The sequence below is a fragment of the Anomaloglossus baeobatrachus genome, chromosome 1 (genome assembly GCF_048569485.1).
Source record: "Anomaloglossus baeobatrachus isolate aAnoBae1 chromosome 1, aAnoBae1.hap1, whole genome shotgun sequence".
NCBI classification, from domain to species: Eukaryota; Metazoa; Chordata; class Amphibia; order Anura; family Aromobatidae; genus Anomaloglossus; species Anomaloglossus baeobatrachus.
In genome coordinates this window covers 365,271,288-365,288,209 of record NC_134353.1, presented here as the reverse complement: position 1 = coordinate 365,288,209, position 16,922 = coordinate 365,271,288, and the positions used below count along the sequence as shown (strand labels likewise).

Sequence of the window (16,922 nt, the reverse complement as noted above, 5' to 3'; positions counted from 1 at the left end):
GACCTTTCTGTGCTTTCTGTCTCCCTCAATTTGTTTTTAGTTTATTAGACCTGTGAGTTTTACACTGACAGGATTTCTTTATGTGCCGAACTCTGAGACCATTAGTTGGCTTAAGATGCCATAGTAACCACTGGTATTATACAATGTGATAGGATTGAAGGAGCTCTGAGGAAGTGAAAGAAAGTAACACCCTTTCTCTCACAATGATATAGATGTTGCAGTGCATCTAGAGAGCTAAATAGCTACAACTGGTGCTGGCACCAATTCTAACTGTTACAGCTGGATGTCAGTAATAATATACAGCTGATGATACATATATGGTGGAAATCTTTACCTGTTGCACTGTACATGTACGACATATATCCTGTATTTTTCATACTGAAAGATGCATTTAACAAAAAAAAAACCTTCTGCTAAAAAGTGTGTAAGTCATAAAGTCGGAGGCAGCTTCCTGTGATGGAAGAGAGCCTTCACATTGCGTCCTTAGTGATCATAGAGAGAATGGATTTCTTCCCTCCTGCTCTCTAGGTGAGCAGTACACAGCAGGAATGAAAGCTTACAGAGACTGAACGGAGGCTGCAGTAGCTGAGCAGCTGAAGGAACATCCTAATGATTAACTTAAGGACCTTTCATGTCATGTGATTGATCACATGACCGGAAATTTCCTTTGAGTTAATCGGGTAGAAGGTCCTTCAGTAGCTCAGTTCCTAAAGCCTCAGTTCAGATCCAATCAGGAATTACAAGATTTGGTAATAGTGTGTGTTTGTAAATATACATGTAGCAGAACTGTGTGTTCTAAATGTACATGTAGCAGAGCTATGTGTCTGTTAATGTATATGTACCGTGTTTTTCCAAAAATAAGACCTCCCCCAAAAATAAGCCCTAGCAGGAGTTTTCAGCATTTTCGGAGAAAGGCTTAAATATAAGCCCTCCTCCGAAAATAAGCCCTAGTCCCGGATCAATAATGAAGTCTCCGTGCAGCTAAAAAAGTTACAGATACTACAGGACACTTCATTATACACAGCGGCACCCGGCAATCACACTCACCAAACACCGAGCAGCAGGACCTGCAGTGATCGCACACCCGCACACATCAGCTCTCTCTCACACACACACACACAATCAGATCACACACACACACACACCAGATCTCACACACAAACATCGGATCGCACATACAGTCAGATCGCGCACACAATCAGATCGCACACAAAAATCGGATCACACGCAAACATCAAATCACACACACACAAACACACAAACATCGGATCGCATACACACTCACCTCATCCAGCGACACCGATCTCTTCTCGCCGGGAGAATCCTGAGAGGCAGTGCGGTGCAGCGCGACGAACAGGACCTGCGGCCGGACACGTGACTTGCTCTCATTCCCTGCTGCCGTAAGTGCTGGATGTGATGTATGTATGTGTGTGTGTGTCTGCGATCGGCTGTGTGTGTGTCTGCGATCGGCTGTGTGTGTGTGTCTGCGATCGGCTGTGTGTGTGTGTCTTCGATCGGCTGCGTGTGTGTCTTCGATCGGCTGCGTGTGTGTGTCTGCGATCGGCTGCGTGTGTGTGTCTGCGATCGGCTGCGTGTGTGTGTCTGCGATCGGCTGCGTGTGTGTGTCTGCGATCGGCTGTGTGTGTGTGTCTGCGATCGGCTGTGTGTGTGTGTCTGCGATCGGCTGTGTGTGTGTGTGTCTGCGATCGGCTGTGTGTGTGTCTGCGATCGGCTGTGTGTGTGTCTGCGATCAGCTGTGTGTGTGTCTGCGATCGGCTGTGTGTGTGTCTGCGATCGGCTGTGTGTGTCTGCGATCGGCTGTGTGTGTCTGCGATCGGATGTGTGTATCTGCGATCGGCTGTGAGTGCCTGCAATCGGATGCGTGGATCTGTGATCGACTGTGTGTGCCTGCGATAGGATGTGTGTATCTGTGATCGGCTGTGTGTGCCTGCGATCGGATGTGTGTATCTGTGATCTGCGGTGTGTGCCTGCGATCTGCTGTGTGTGATCTGCTGTGTATATCTGTGATCTGCTGTGTGTGTGTGTGTGTGTGTGTGTGTGTGTGCGCCTGCGATCTGCTGTGTGTGTCAGCGTGTCAGCTAGCAGCAGGGTAGGACGGCGTGCAGCACCGACCGGAGATCACAGGAGGACCTGGGAACCACACAGAAGTCCTGGTCTGGTGAGTATGAGTCTCCTGGGAAGTGGGGGGGGAGTCTGCTTTTTTGGGGGGTAAACTTACCCCCAACCGTGTTTCTCCAAGAATAAGACCTCCTCCAAAAATAAGCCCTAGTGCTTTTTTGGGGGGCAAAAAAGAAGGGAATTTTGTTTACTTACCGTAAATTCCTTTTCTTCTAGCTCCTATTGGGAGACCCAGACAATTGGGTGTATAGCTTCTGCCTCCGGAGGCCACACAAAGTATTACACTTTAAAAAGTGTAACCCCTCCCCTCTGCCTATACACCCTCCCGTGCATCACGGGCTCCTCAGTTTTGGTGCAAAAGCAGGAAGGAGGAAACTTATAAATTGGTCTAAGGTAAATTCAATCCGAAGGATGTTCGGAGAACTGAAAACCATGAACCAAAAGAACAATTCAATATGAACAACATGTGTACACAAAAGAACAACCAGCCCGAAGGGAACAGGGGCGGGTGCTGGGTCTCCCAATAGGAGCTAGAAGAAAAGGAATTTACGGTAAGTAAACAAAGTTCCCTTCTTCTTTGTCGCTCCATTGGGAGACCCAGACAATTGGGACGTCCAAAAGCAGTCCCTGGGTGGGTAAAAGAATACCTCAATAACAGAGAGCCGAAAAAACGACCCCTTCCTACAGGTGGGCAACCGCCGCCTGAAGGACTCGCCTACCTAGACTGGCATCTGCCGAAGCATAGGTATGCACCTGATAGTGTTTTGTGAAGGTGTGCAGACTAGACCAGGTAGCTGCCTGACACACCTGCTGAGCCGTAGCCCGGTGTCGCAATGCCCAGGACGCACCCACGGCTCTGGTAGAATGGGCTTTCAGCCCCGAAGGAAGAGGAAGCCCCGAAGAACGGTAGGCTTCAAGAATTGGTTCCTTGATCCACCGAGCCAAAGTTGACTTGGAAGCCTGCGAACCCTTACGCTGGCCAGCGACCAGGACAAAGAGCGCATCTGAACGGCGCAGGGGCGCCGTGCGAGACACGTAGAGCCGGAGTGCTCTCACTAAATCTAATGAATGCAAATCCTTTTCACACTGGTGAACTGGATGAGGGCAAAATGACGGTAAGGAGATATCCTGATTGAGATGAAAAGGAGATACCACCTTAGGGAGAAACTCCGGGATAGGACGCAGAACCACCTTATCCTGGTGAAAAACCAGGAAAGGGGATTTGCATGACAGCGCTGCAAGCTCCGACACTCTTCGGAGTGAGGTAATTGCCATAAGAAAAGCCACCTTCTGCGAAAGACGTGATAAAGAAACATCCCTCAGCGGCTCGAACGGTGGTTTTTGAAGAGCCATTAACACCCTGTTAAGGTCCCAGGGTTCCAGCGGACGCTTGTAGGGTGGAACTATGTGGCAAACTCCCTGCAGGAACGTGCGGACCTGCGGAAGCCTTGCCAGGCGCTTTTGAAAAAATACTGAGAGCGCCGATACTTGTCCTTTGATAGAGCCGAGTGACAAACCCTTGTCCATTCCGGATTGAAGGAATGAAAGAAAAATGGGTAAGGCAAAAGGCCAGGGAGTAAAACCCTTATCAGAGCACCAGGACAAGAAGATCCGCCACGACCTGTAATAGATCTTGGCGGACGTTGGTTTCCTGGCCTGTCTCATAGTGGCAATGACATCCTGCGATAAACCCGACGACGCTAGGAGCCAGGACTCAATGGCCACACAGTCAGGTTGAGGGCCGCAGAATTCAGATGGAAAAACGGGCCTTGTGACAGCAGGTCTGTGCGGTCTGGAAGCGCCCACGGCTGACCCACCGTGAGATGCCACAGATCCGGGTACCACGACCGCCTCGGCCAATCTGGAGCGACGAGAATGGCGCGACGACAGTCGGATCTGATCTTGCGTAACACTCTGGGCAACATCGCCAGAGGAGGAAACACATAAGGGAGTCGAAACTGCGACCAATCCTGAACTAACGCGTCTGCCGCCAAAGCTCTGTGATCTTGAGACCGTGCCATGAAGGCCGGGACCTTGTTGTTGTGCCGTGACGCCATGAGATCGACGTCCGGCGTTCCCCAGCGGCGACAGATCTCTCGAAACACGTCTGGGTGAAGAGACCATTCCCCCGCATCCATGCCCTGACGACTGAGAAACTCTGCTTCCCAGTTTTCTACGCCCGGGATGTGAACTGCGGAGATGGTGGAGGCTGTGGCCTCCGCCCACAGCAGAATCCGCCGGACTTCCTGGAAGGCTTGACGGCTGCGCATGCCGCCCTGGTGGTTGATGTACGCGACCGCCGTGGCGTTGTCCGACTGTATGCGGATCTGCCTGCCCTCCAGCCACCGATGGAACGCCTTTAGGGCTAGATACACTGCCCTTATCTCCAGAACATTGATCTGAAGGGAAGACTCTATCGGAGTCCAGGTTCCCTGAGCCCTGTGGTGGAGAAAAACCGCTCCCCACCCTGACAGGCTCGCGTCCGTCGTGACCACAGCCCAGGATGGGGGCAGGAAGGATTTTCCCTGTGATAGAGAAGTGGGAAGAAGCCACCACTGAAGAGAGGTTTTGGCTGCAAGGGAAAGACACGTTCCTGTCGAGGGACGTCGACCTCCTGTCCCATTTGCGGAGAATGTCCCATTGGAGTGGGCGCAGATGAAACTGCGCGAAGGGCACTGCCTCCATTGCTGCCACCATCTTCCCCAGGAAGTGCATGAGGCGCCTCAAGGGGTGTGCCTGGCCCCGAAGAAGAGATTGCACCCCTGTCTGCAGCGAAAGCTGTTTGTCCAGCGGTAGCTTGACTACCGCTGAGTGAGTATGAAACTCCATCCCGAGGTAAGTCAGTGATTGGGTCGGTGTCAACTTGGACTTTGGGAAGTTGATGATCCACCCGAACCGCTGGAGAGTCTCCAGAGCGACGGTCAGGCTGTGTTGACACGCCACCCGGGAGGGTGCCCTGACTAGGAGATCGTCTAAGTAAGGGATCACCGAGTGGCCCTGAGAGTGCAGGACCGCCACAACGGATGCCGTGACCTTGGTGAAGACCCATGGGGCTGTCGCCAGGCCGAAAGGCAGTGCCACGAACTGAAGGTGTTCGTCCCCGATGGCGAAACGCAGGAAGCGTTGATGCTCGGGTGCGATCGGCACATGGAGATAAGCATCCTTGATGTCGATTGATGCTAGGAAGTCTCCTTGTGACATCGAAGCGATGACCGAGCGGAGAGATTCCATCCGAAACCTTCTGGTGCTCACATGCCTGTTGAGCAGTTTGAGGTCCAGAACGGGACGGAATGATCCGTCCTTCTTTGGCACCACGAACAAGTTGGAGTAGAAGCCGTGACCATGTTCCTGAGGGGGAACGGGAATCACCACTCCTTCTGACTTCAGAGCGTCCACCGCCTGAAAACGTGCGCCGGCCCGAGATGGGGGCGGAGATGTTCTGAAGAAACGAGTCGGAGGACGAGAGCTGAACTCTATCCTGTAACCGTGAGACAGAATGTCTCTCACCCATCGGTCTTGGACATGTGGCCACCAGGCGTCGCAAAAGCGGGAGAGCCTGCCACCGACCGAGGATGCGGTTCGGGGAGGCCGAAAGTCATGAGGAGGCCGCCTTGGAGGCAGTGCCTCCGGCGGTTTTTTGGGGGCGTGACTTAGACCGCCACGCATAAGAGTTCCTCTGGCCCTTCTCTTGGCTGAGGGCCAAAAGGACCGAAACCTCGGTTGTATTTTCCGTTGCTGAGGTCTCTTCGGTTTGGACTGGGGTAAGGACGAGTCCTTTCCCTTGGATTCCTTAATAATTTCATCCAATCGTTCGCCAAACAATCGGTCACCAGAAAACGGCAAACCGGTTAAGAACTTCTTGGAAGCAGAGTCTGCCTTCCATTCGCGTAGCCACATGGCCCTGCGGACTGCCACCGAATTAGCGGATGCTACCGCTGTACGGCTAGCAGAGTCCAGGACGGCGTTCATGGCGTAGGACGAAAAAGCCGACGCCTGAGAAGTCAAAGACGAAGCTTGCGGAGCAGAGGTACGTGTGACCGCATTAATCTCAGACAGACAAGCTGAGATAGCTTGGAGTGCCCACACAGCTGCAAAGGCCGGGGCATGAGCCATCTGCAACTGATACTACAGATCTAGCCGCCAGTCTAGAGACTGGAGGGTCCACCTTGGGACATTGAGCCCAACCCTTAACTACGTCAGAGGGGAAGGGGTAACGTGTGTCATTAAGGCGCTTAGTAAAGCGCTTGTCCGGAAATGCTCTGTGCTTCTGGACAGCATCTCTGAAGTTAGAGTGATCGAAAAACGCACTCAGTGTACGTTTGGGAAACCTAAACTGGTGTTTCTCCTGCTGCGAAGCCGAATTCCTCTATAGGTGGAGTTGGGGGAGAAAGATCTAGCACCTGGTTGATGGACGCTATAAGGTCATTTACTATGGCGTCCCCTTCAGGTGTATCAAGATTGAGAGCAACGTCAGGGTCAGAGCCCTGAGCTGCGACGTCCGCCTCATCCTCCAGAGAGTCCTCAAGCTGAGACCCCGAGCAGCGTGAGGAAGTCGGGGAAGATTCCCAGCAAGCCCGCTTAGCCGGTCTGGGACTGTGGTCCGTGCCGGAGTCCTCCACGTGAGACCTAGGGGCCACCCCGGGAGCACGCTGCGGCGCAGACCGAGAGGGGCCTGGAGGCGATGATCCAACAGTGCCCGGGGCCTGTGTAAGGACCGGTCTGGACTGCAAGGCTTCTAGTAGCTTGGCAGACCATTTGTCCATAGACTGAGCCATGGATTGTGAAAGCGACTCAGAGAGTTTCTCAGCAAAAACTGCAAAGTCTGTCCCTGCCGCCTGGACAGGGGAAGCAGGAGGGTCTGCCTGAACCGAGGGGCCCACTAGTGCCCGAGGCTCCGGCTGAGCAAGTGCAACAGGGGTCGAGCATTGCTCACAGTGAGGGTAGGTGGAACCTGCAGGTAACCTAGCCGCACAAGAGGTACAGGTTGCAAAAAAAAAAAACCCCTTTGCCTTAGCGCCCTTGCTCCTTGTGGACGACATGCTGTTGTCTCCTAGGAGAGTGATCACTGAGGGTATATAGCCAAAAGCAAAACAACCCGGCCGAACAGAGAAAATATATACAAATATATATATATATATATATATATATATTATATATATATATATATACTCCGGCACCCTAGGGGAACCAGCACCGGGTGACCGGTGTGGCTTACCGACCGCCCAAAGCGGTGTGTGTCCACCAGATTCCCTGCCTTAGGTCTCCCAGAGCTGCAGAGCTCGTTCCTGAAATCCTCCACCGGCAGAATGTGTGTAAAAATGGCTGCCGGAGCTCTCAGGGGAGGAGGGAGCCGTGGGCGGCGACTAGTAAAGTGCGGGAATCTGGTGCCCCACAGTGATCAGTGAGGGGGGGAGGAAACCTAAAGTATGCTCCAGCCCTCACTGCCGACGTCAGGTCGACCGTCCCGCCCTTACCCCTGACTGGCAGGCCCGGGGGCGGGAGTTATGGTACTAGGCCGCAATGAAGCCGGGGACTAAATTTAATACTGCGGCTGACAAACAGGCGCGGTCGGCGCGGAAGTCCCGGTCGTCACAAAACCAGCAGCTGCTGCAGCGTCTGTGAAACAAGCGCTCCATGCACCGTCCCCATGGGGACACAGAGTACCTTTAGATGCAGGGCCCTGTCCCTGAGGATACAAAGTCTCCTGTCCGGCAGATTCCCACAGGGGCTGCGGAGGGAGCCCGGTCCCAGTGAATGGATGACCGGTTAGGATCCCACTTCTCCCAGAGCCTCTAAGGGATGGTGAAGGAAAACGGCATGTGGCTCCAGCCTCTGTACCCGCAATGGGTACCTCAACCTTAACAGCACCGCCGACTTAGTGGGGTGAGAAGGGAGCATGCCGGGGGCCCTGTGGGGGCCCTCCTTTCTTCCAACCGATAAAATCAGCAGCTGCTGCTGACTAAAATGGGAGCATGAGTGGATGTGTGCCTCCTTCCACACAAAGCATAAACTGAGGAGCCCGTGATGCACGAGAGGGTGTATAGGCAGAGGGGAGGGGTTACACTTTTTAAAGTGTAATACTTTGTGTGGCCTCTGGAGGCAGAAGCTATACACCCAATTGTCTGGGTCTCCCAATGGAGCGACAAAGAAAATATAAAACAGTGTCTTATTTTTGGAAAAACACAGTAGCAGAATGTGTGTCTGTAAACATGTATGTGGCTTGGCTGTGTGTGTCTGTAAATGTAATGCAGTAGAGCTACCTGTCTAATTGTAGATGTAGTACAGCTGTGTAGGTCTGTACATGTAGTCTGTTTGTAGCAGAGCTGTGTGTATATAATACACAATGCAGAGAAACACTAAAAATAGATTACTTCAATACTCTATGCTAGTGCATTAAAATTAATAATAATGACCCCCCCTCCACTTTACTCCACCAGGGAAGTTTTAATTAAAAGAAAAGGTTTTTCCTATTTTCTGCTGGCTAAACCTAGGGTGCATCTCATGGTTAGGCCATGTGCACACATTAAGTATTTGGTGATTTTTTTTTACCTCAGTTTTTGTAAGCAAGATCCAATAGTAGGCAAAAAATACAAAAGTGGTGCAAGTGTTTCTATTATATACATTTCGTCTGATTGCTCCACTCCTGGTTTTGGCTTAAAAATACTGAAGTAAAAAAACTCACCAAATACCCAATGTGTGTATGTGGTCTTATAATCTGAAAATACGGTAAATCAGTCTGTGCAAAAGAAAATATTTATTTGTAAGTCTAACCTGAGTTGATGCTTGGTCCTTTAATGATATCAGTAATTGTCTTCTGTAAAGCAGGTGTCAAGCCAGCTCGCTGCACATTGACGGGATAACCAGCTTTCAGTGCTTGCCATAAATGCATGCCAACAGCCGTCAAGCTTATGCTTCGGGTATCGGCAATCTTTTGCTGAAAAGAAAAATGCAAAAAATACACTTGAAATACAAAAGGTAAAACTTACAAGATGTTTATTGGTCTTAATTTCACATTGACTAGGATTGACATGTGACATTTGGTAGTTCTGTTAGTGTCCGTGCAGTCTCTAAGCCCTAGCAGTCAGAATGTTGACTGTCACATGGTAAAACTAAGTAGGTTAACTCCTGTTGGATCATATGAAATTTATACCATATATTTGAAAAACTTTAAGTGTTCCAAATATTGTAGCTTATGGATTGTGATGTATTTTTTCCCTGTACTCCTTTTGTGATGACAATAAAGAATTTGTAATAAAAAGATAACGTTACTGGCTGATTTCTTGGTTGTGTTAGGAATATATGTTTGGATTGTGGCCAAGCAGCTGCTAGAAATGGGCAACTTCTCCTGAGTCCATGGTGGGGGAAATCAATGATCATTAAATCACAGTAAAACTGGCCATACACAAATAATAGATGTTGGCTAAAGGCTAGTTCCACCAACAGCTTCTATTCTCCACCTACATAGCCACTCTTGGCTATTTCTTACAACTAGAGATGGGCGAACGCACAACTATGCGAGTTTGGTGGGTCTGGACGGACCTTTAAAAAAAAAATAAAAAAATTAAAAACTCCGGTTCGGGACTGGACTTGCATCTGAACATCTGCCCGCACGCCAAACCCAATATAAATCTATGGAGACCTGAAAATTGTGCTGTAAAATGGTGGTAGAATGGGCTGGTGGGCTATAAAGCAAGACCGTTATACTTACAGCCACAGGGAAGGTCGGTAACACTGCTTCCGAGTCTGATGATTAGCTCTCATACATATTCACTGCTTCCCCTGCCCACCATCAGTCCCAGCGCCTGTGTTTTGTTGAAGACAGACAGTGACCCCCACCCTGTGTGACAGCGTCTGTGGTTGGTTGGAATCACACACGCTGTCTGTATCCCTATAGTGGTGTAAAAATAAATTTAAAAAATTGCTTAGAATCCCCTTATATTGTGATACCCAGTGGAGATAAAGCAGACGGCTACAGGCTGCAGCCCCCAGATGTGCTTATCTTGGCTGTGTCTCAAAATAAGAGGGACTCTATGTGGCTTTTTTTAAAAAAAAATTTAAATAATTTTTTAAAAAAAGGCATGTAGACTCCCCCAATTTTGCTACCTGGGTATGATAAAGCCGACAGCTGGGGGTTGGTATTCTCAGGCTGGGGAGGCCCATGGTTATTGCCCGCCCACTGGAAGCAGTGAATATGTATGAGAGCTAATCATTAGACCCGGAAGTAGTGTTAAAACTGCAGGGAAGGTCGGTAAGTATACCAGTCCTGTTTTATTCCGTTTTTTTTATTTTTTAATTTTGATCATTATCCAAGTAGCTGGATCTGAACAATTACACGGAATTTCCCTGAGAAGTCCTTGTTCGGAGTCCGAACATGGACACTAGATATCCAATACGGACCCTGACCTTTACAGTTCGGGTTTGCTTATCACTACTTCTAACCCTTTTTCAACAAGGAACGGAAAGTAATTCTAAGTTGCACACATTGGCATCAACTCCAAATTAAGAGATTCTTATCCAATCACAAAAAGAGCACATTGCCATGTCTGCACTCTGTCTTTTGGTTCAATGTTAGAACAGGAAAATTTCTTTACAGCTCTATACTGGTGAGGCTTTTCAGATCGATACAGTCTCTTGAAAAAGTATTCATGCCCTGTGAACTTTTTCACATATGTTCTCATTACACTCACAAATGTAAATGTATTTTATTGGGATTGATAAACCAATGCAACGTAGCAATTATTTATGGTGTAAAGGAAATTATAAATGGTTGTCTAATATTTTACAAACAGAAATGTGAACATTGTGACATGCATTTGTATTGGTAAGGCTTTTAAGATCGATATAGTGCCTTAAATCCTGCGACCCTGTGAACTTTTTTTTTATATTTTTTTCATGTTACACTTACAAACTTTAATGTATTTTATTTGATATTTCAACTATAAGTAGCAAGTATTTTTGAAATGTAAAGGATATATTAAATGATTTTTTAAATATTTTAAAAATATAAATCTGAAAATTGTGATGCATATAAATATTCAGCCCCCTGAGTCAATACTTTGTATAATCACCTAACACTGCAATTACTGTTGCAAGTATTTTGCTGTATGTCTCTAGGAGCTTTGCACATCTAGAAGCTGACATTTTTGTCCATTCTTCTGTGCAAGATAGCTCTAGTTCGGTGAGATTGGATGGAAAGCTATTGTAAACAGTAATTTTCCAGTCTTGCCAGAGATTCTCAGTGGGACTTAGGTCTGGACTGTGACCAGGCCATTTACACACATGAATAGGCTTTGATCTAAACCATTCCACTGTAGCTCTGGCAGTGTGTTTAGGGTCATTTTCAGTCTCAGATCTTTTGCAGCCTCTAACAGATTTCCCTCCAGGATTGCCCTGTATTTAGCTCCATCTTCCCAACGACTCTGGCCAGCTCCCCTGTCCCTGCTGAAGAAAATCATCGACAGCATGATGCTGCCACCAACAAGTTTGACAGTGGGAATAGTGCTTTCAGGGTGATGTGCAGTGTTCATTTTCCACTACACATAGCTTTTTGTATTTAGCCCATGAAGTTTTATTTGGTCTCATCTCATCAAAGCATCTTCTTCCACATGCTAGCTGTGTCTCCAATCTGCAAACAGGACTTGTTATGGCTTACGGTACTTTAAAAATGGATTTTCTTTTGTCACTCTTCCATAAACGCCAGATTTGCTTGGAAGGTCATGTCCTGCTAGGTTTGCAGTTGTGCCATTCTCCTTCCATTTTTGGATGATGGATTTTTGTTCTTTTCGTTTTTTCTTTTGCAACCTAGCCTTGCTCTCCTCCTCTTTCTTCAGAACTTTAACCCTGACCTTTTTGGAGTATTCCTTAGTTTTCATGATACTTTTTGACCTGTAATGTTCTCCAACAAACCTGGGAGGCCTTCACAGAACAGCTGTAGTTATACTGAGAATAAATTACACATAGGTGGACTCAATTTACTAAATAGGTGACTTCTGGAGGCAATTGGTCATTAAGATTTTACTTAGGGATATCAGACTACAATGGTTGAATAGACATGCATATCACAATTTTCAGATTTATATTTTTAAAATATTTAGAAACCCATGTATTATTTCCTTTAAACGACACAATTGCTTGCTGCATCACATAAAATCCAAATAAAAAAATATAGAAATGGTCACACTCACCATTGACAAGTGCTGCTCCTGAAACAATGAATATGTAGTACGAGGAGACTCAGGAAGTACAATGCACGATGAGCTTTTGGAAACAGCCACACTGGTTGTTAAATTTGCAGAAGGAACATTAAGTGAATCAGCCTGAAAGCGAAGATGTACAAAGTTTATTGAAGAATTAGTGTTCACTAGACCGATCTGTTGGTCAAGTGGAATATTAATTTTACTCAATATTGGTTTAAAGGGCACTATAAACCTTAATAGAACCTTAATAGACCTTCTAGAACTCTTGTAGGAATTATACAGGAGAAAAGAAACATATAGTTGGATAATGGGAGACTAACAGTCATCATGTAAGTTGCCAGTAATCTGCCTACTAGTAAATGTTATCTGAAATTATAGGAACAATGCAATATATGAATGTCTGATACCTTCAAACTATTGACGAGGCAGAATTCCTTCACAGCCTCCACAAGGGGTGCAAGCATATTGGCCTTTGCCTCTGACACCCCATCAAGTTTTTTCATATTTTCAATTGTAGTCGGTCTGTAGATTTATGAAGAAATAAAGAATGATTTGCAGAAGAACAGTGTAATACAAGGCAAATATTTTTTCCTTTACTTTGCTCAAAGCTTTTTTTTTAGTCATTTACCCAAGCCTGTCCTTACTATGTATGCAAAAATTTAGAGTACAGCCATTGGTCATGGGTAGGAGATGGTCCAATTACACCCAGTCCTACGGTGTTTACATAAAGTTTAAGTGTTGCTGCTGCTGGAGAACATGGGCTGGCTATGTAGCAGAGCCAGAGCAGTGTAGCCGAGAGTTTAAAGTGTTTTATTGACTAATTCATTTTATTATAATGTGTATTTTATAGTAATGTATAAAATTGTGCATGTAAAATATAAGAATATAAAGTAGGAATGTTAGTAAGATAAGTATTAGAATGAGAGAAGGTTTCAGTATGTAGACTGTGATAGATAATTCTGGCGACCGGCAGCGGAGAGGTGGATGCTCCCCTGAAGGCCGAAGTATGTATTTCACCACCCGTCCAGGGTGGATTACAAACATGTTCAGTCTGGTGAAATAGAGCGGAGCACCGTTGGCCTACCGTTTGCCCCACCCTATAAAAGTTGCGCTGCAAGAATGGTCGTTCCTCGCATAATCTGTCAAGATGGACTGTGGGGAATACGCCTGGGAAAAGCAAGTTATGGAACATCGAAGTAAAAGTGACAAGACATGGCCGAGAGCAAAGTATGGGAAACGCCCATCATGGGTGGACTTGAAGAAAAAGAGCGCAAAATACTATCCGCTGTGCTTGGAATCTGGGGATTAAAAAATGCCCTGTGTGCAGAGAAGTCCGCCCCTGGTAAGTTCAGTAGGGGAGGGGAGAAAAGATCATAAAGCGCTGCACTGTGTATCCTGAAGCTGGGGATTGAGAAACGCCCCGTGTTCAGTAGTGCCAACCTCCGGCAAGCACCAGAGAGAGTCCACCCTTCCCAAAACACTGATAGGAAATGGGCGGTGAGCCCTGAAGAAACAGAAGAAGAGGAGGAGCTGAAAGAGGCCCCACCCTGGAGGGTGCAGTCCAAAAGGGGAGACTGCCCCAACAGTGTCAACTAGTGCCATTAAGAGCGCGAACGCTTGAAGGAGCTCATTGGACCAAAGTGGATGAAGCGCTGATGGAGGAGGCAGCTGGGGAGGTGCTGGCCAATCAAAAGTATCCCGACCGGTGGGCCAGATACAGCTTCTGCTGCATGATTTGCCAGGCCAAAGCCTGCTAGAGGCGGAACATCACTGGACCCTGCAGGAGTGGGACTCTGAGCCAAAGCAAGTCACTCATGGCTAGATACTAGCAACTGGCCACCGTGGGAGAGGTGGCCTCCCACTACTCCTGGCACGGCCGCAGGTTCATCTTGGAGGATGGGACTCCGGATAGGGTTCTCGACGAGGCGGCTGCAGTGGAGCGTTATCATTTGCTCTGGGCGGTAGCGCCTTTGTGGCGAAACTCCAGGTAGCGTTCTTGAAAGTTCCAAAGGCGCCTATGTTATGCGGTCTTAGTTCACATTTGAAGGTGAGACTTACCGTTTCCATAGCCAATGAAAGATTAACCGCCAGTCTCTGGTGGCGTAGAAGTGCCGGATCCGTACTGTTACTTCCAGTTATGCCTGTTGCATCTTGAACAAACGGGACAGTTCTGCGTACTGTTGAGACAAGTCTAGAGAGCTGGTCCCTAAAGAAGGTACTTTTTGTTGTTTTTTCCTCTTCCCTACTTTTGTTGTGCATGTTGTGCTCCCCGCTGCTGAAATGCCGAATTGCTAGACGGGTGCCGAACTAGTTTGTCCCTGCCCCATGAACCTTATCCTTGCCTCTTTGTCCCAAAGACTTTGTTTTTATTTCCCCAAGGACTTTTCCCCATGAAACTTTACCTACCCTTTGTGTTTTAGGACAGTGTTGTTCACCCTGGAATGACATCCGCAGAGAGGGGAGGTGGTGGAAGGAACTTGTGGACCCTGAGGAGTGGGACCAGGCTGGTGCTGAAAATAGGCAGGTGCGCGGAGCATGACATGGCCGGAGAGTAAGAGACTGCCTACAGGCAGCTTGCTTATAAAAGTGTGTGCCCCCGTTCAGTACCCGGATGGAGTGAAATAGACTCTGGCCTATGGCTATTCAGACTGTAAAATAAATAAGTGTTTGTTGCCTAATGCAAGTCCTGGTCGAGGACAGCCAATTTTAAGAATGGAGGCATAAAAGAGGTGGTCCAACTACCCCCACTCCTATGGGGTTAACATAATGTCTAAATGTTCCTACTACTGGAAAATACAGGCTGGCTATGTAGCAAAGCCGGAGCAGTGCAGTGGTGGGCGCCATCTGGCAGCCGAGAGTTTAAAGTCTTTTGTTGAAGAATGCGTTTTATTACAATGTGCATTTTATAGTAAAATAATGCAATGTATAATCTGTTATGTGTGAATAATGTATTAATTATATATATATATATATATATATATATATATATATATATATATATATATATATATATATATATATATACATATATATATATACATATATACACACACACACACACACACACACACACACACACACACACACACAGTACAGACTAAAAGTTTGGACACACCTTCTCATCTCTAGAACAACTGTTAAGAGGAGACTTTGTGCAGCAGGCCTTCATGGTAAAATAGCTGCTAGGAAACCACTGCTAAAGACAGGCAACAAGCAGAAGAGACTTGTTTGGATTAGACCAGTGGAAATCTGTGCTTTGGTCTGATGAGTCCAAATTTGAGATCTTTGGATCCAACCACCGTGTCTTTGTAGAAAAGGTGAACGGATGGACTCTACATGGCTGGTTCCCACCGTGAAGCATGGAGGAGGAGGTGTGATTGTGTGGGGGTGCTTTGCTGGTGACACTGTTGGGGATTTATTCAAAATTGAAGGCATACAGAACCAGCATGGCTACCACAGCATCTTGCAGCGGCATGCTATTCCATCCGGTTTGCGTTTAGTTGGACCATCATTTATTTGTCAACAGGACAATGACCCCAAACACACCTCCAGGCTGTGTAAGGGCTATTTGACTAAGAAGGAGAGTGATGGGGTGCTACGCCAGATGACCTGGCCTCCACAGTCACCAGACCTGAACTCAATCGAGATGGTTTGGGGTGAGCTGGACCGCAGAGTGAAGGCAAAAGGGCCAACAAGTGCTAAGCATTTCTGAAAAAACTCCTTCAAGACTGTTGGAAAACCATTTCCGGTGACTACCTCTTGAAGCTCATCAAGAGAATGCCAAGAGTGTGCAAAGCAGTAATCAAATCAAAAGGTGGCTACTTTGAAGAACCTAGAATGTAAGACATATTTTCAGTTGTTTCACACTTCTTTCTTAGGTATTTCATTCCACATGTTTTCATTCATAGTTTTGATGTCTTCAATGTGAATCTACAATTTTCAGAGTCATGAAAATAAAGGAAACTTTTTGAATGAGAAGGTGTGTCCAAACTTTTGGTCTGTACGGTAAATATATAGGAATGTCAAGTAGGAATGTTAGCTAGATAGGATTAGAGTAAGTGAAAGTTTTAGTATGTTCATTGTGATAGATACATCCAGGTTGCTGAGGAAATTGAGAGCCAGGATGGGAGGAGTAACAGAGGGCCAGATGGTTGACTGGTGAGCCAAGCCTGAGAGAATTTAATTCTCCAGACGGGTTCCAGCTGTGTGAACGGTGCTTTGTAACGTGGGTCCATTGGGGAACCCAAGGTATTCTCTGTGTGTCTAGATCCTACGTCTAACCTCGAGATGGGTTTAATGTAGCTGTCAGCAGCAATTGGAAATGGGTAGCCGCGGAGACAAGAACGGGGACAAGGAGAGGCTAAGGCTTGGCTGGAGGGAGGCGAATACCCAGTGCGAGCATTAGGCAGAGAAGTAACCCAGAGAAGAGCAGCAGTAGACCGGGATAAAAATAGCCTGGTTTGTCAAGAATTTTGAAGAAAGAATAAGCCAGTTCATGTTGTTTTGTAAAGAGACTCTGTGTGACATGTTGCCCTGCCACTTTTAGGCTATGTCCACGTGTGTGCGCTCTGCACAGCAGCGTAACGT

The 16,922-nt window shown here is 47.2% G+C and overlaps 1 protein-coding gene across 2 annotated transcripts in view; it reads right to left on the bottom strand.

Moving 5' to 3' along the window:
• The window catches only part of WRN (WRN RecQ like helicase), a 345,122-nt gene that overhangs the window by 21,473 nt on the left and 306,727 nt on the right, over positions 1-16,922 (bottom strand). For both annotated transcript variants that reach the window (XM_075352466.1, XM_075352467.1), the window contains 3 exons: positions 12,743-12,857; positions 12,324-12,455; positions 8,911-9,073 (listed from right to left, as the gene is read on the bottom strand). In XM_075352466.1, coding sequence (XP_075208581.1) covers positions 8,911-9,073; positions 12,324-12,455; positions 12,743-12,857 — 410 coding nt within the window. The remainder of the gene's footprint in view (positions 1-8,910; positions 9,074-12,323; positions 12,456-12,742; positions 12,858-16,922) is intronic.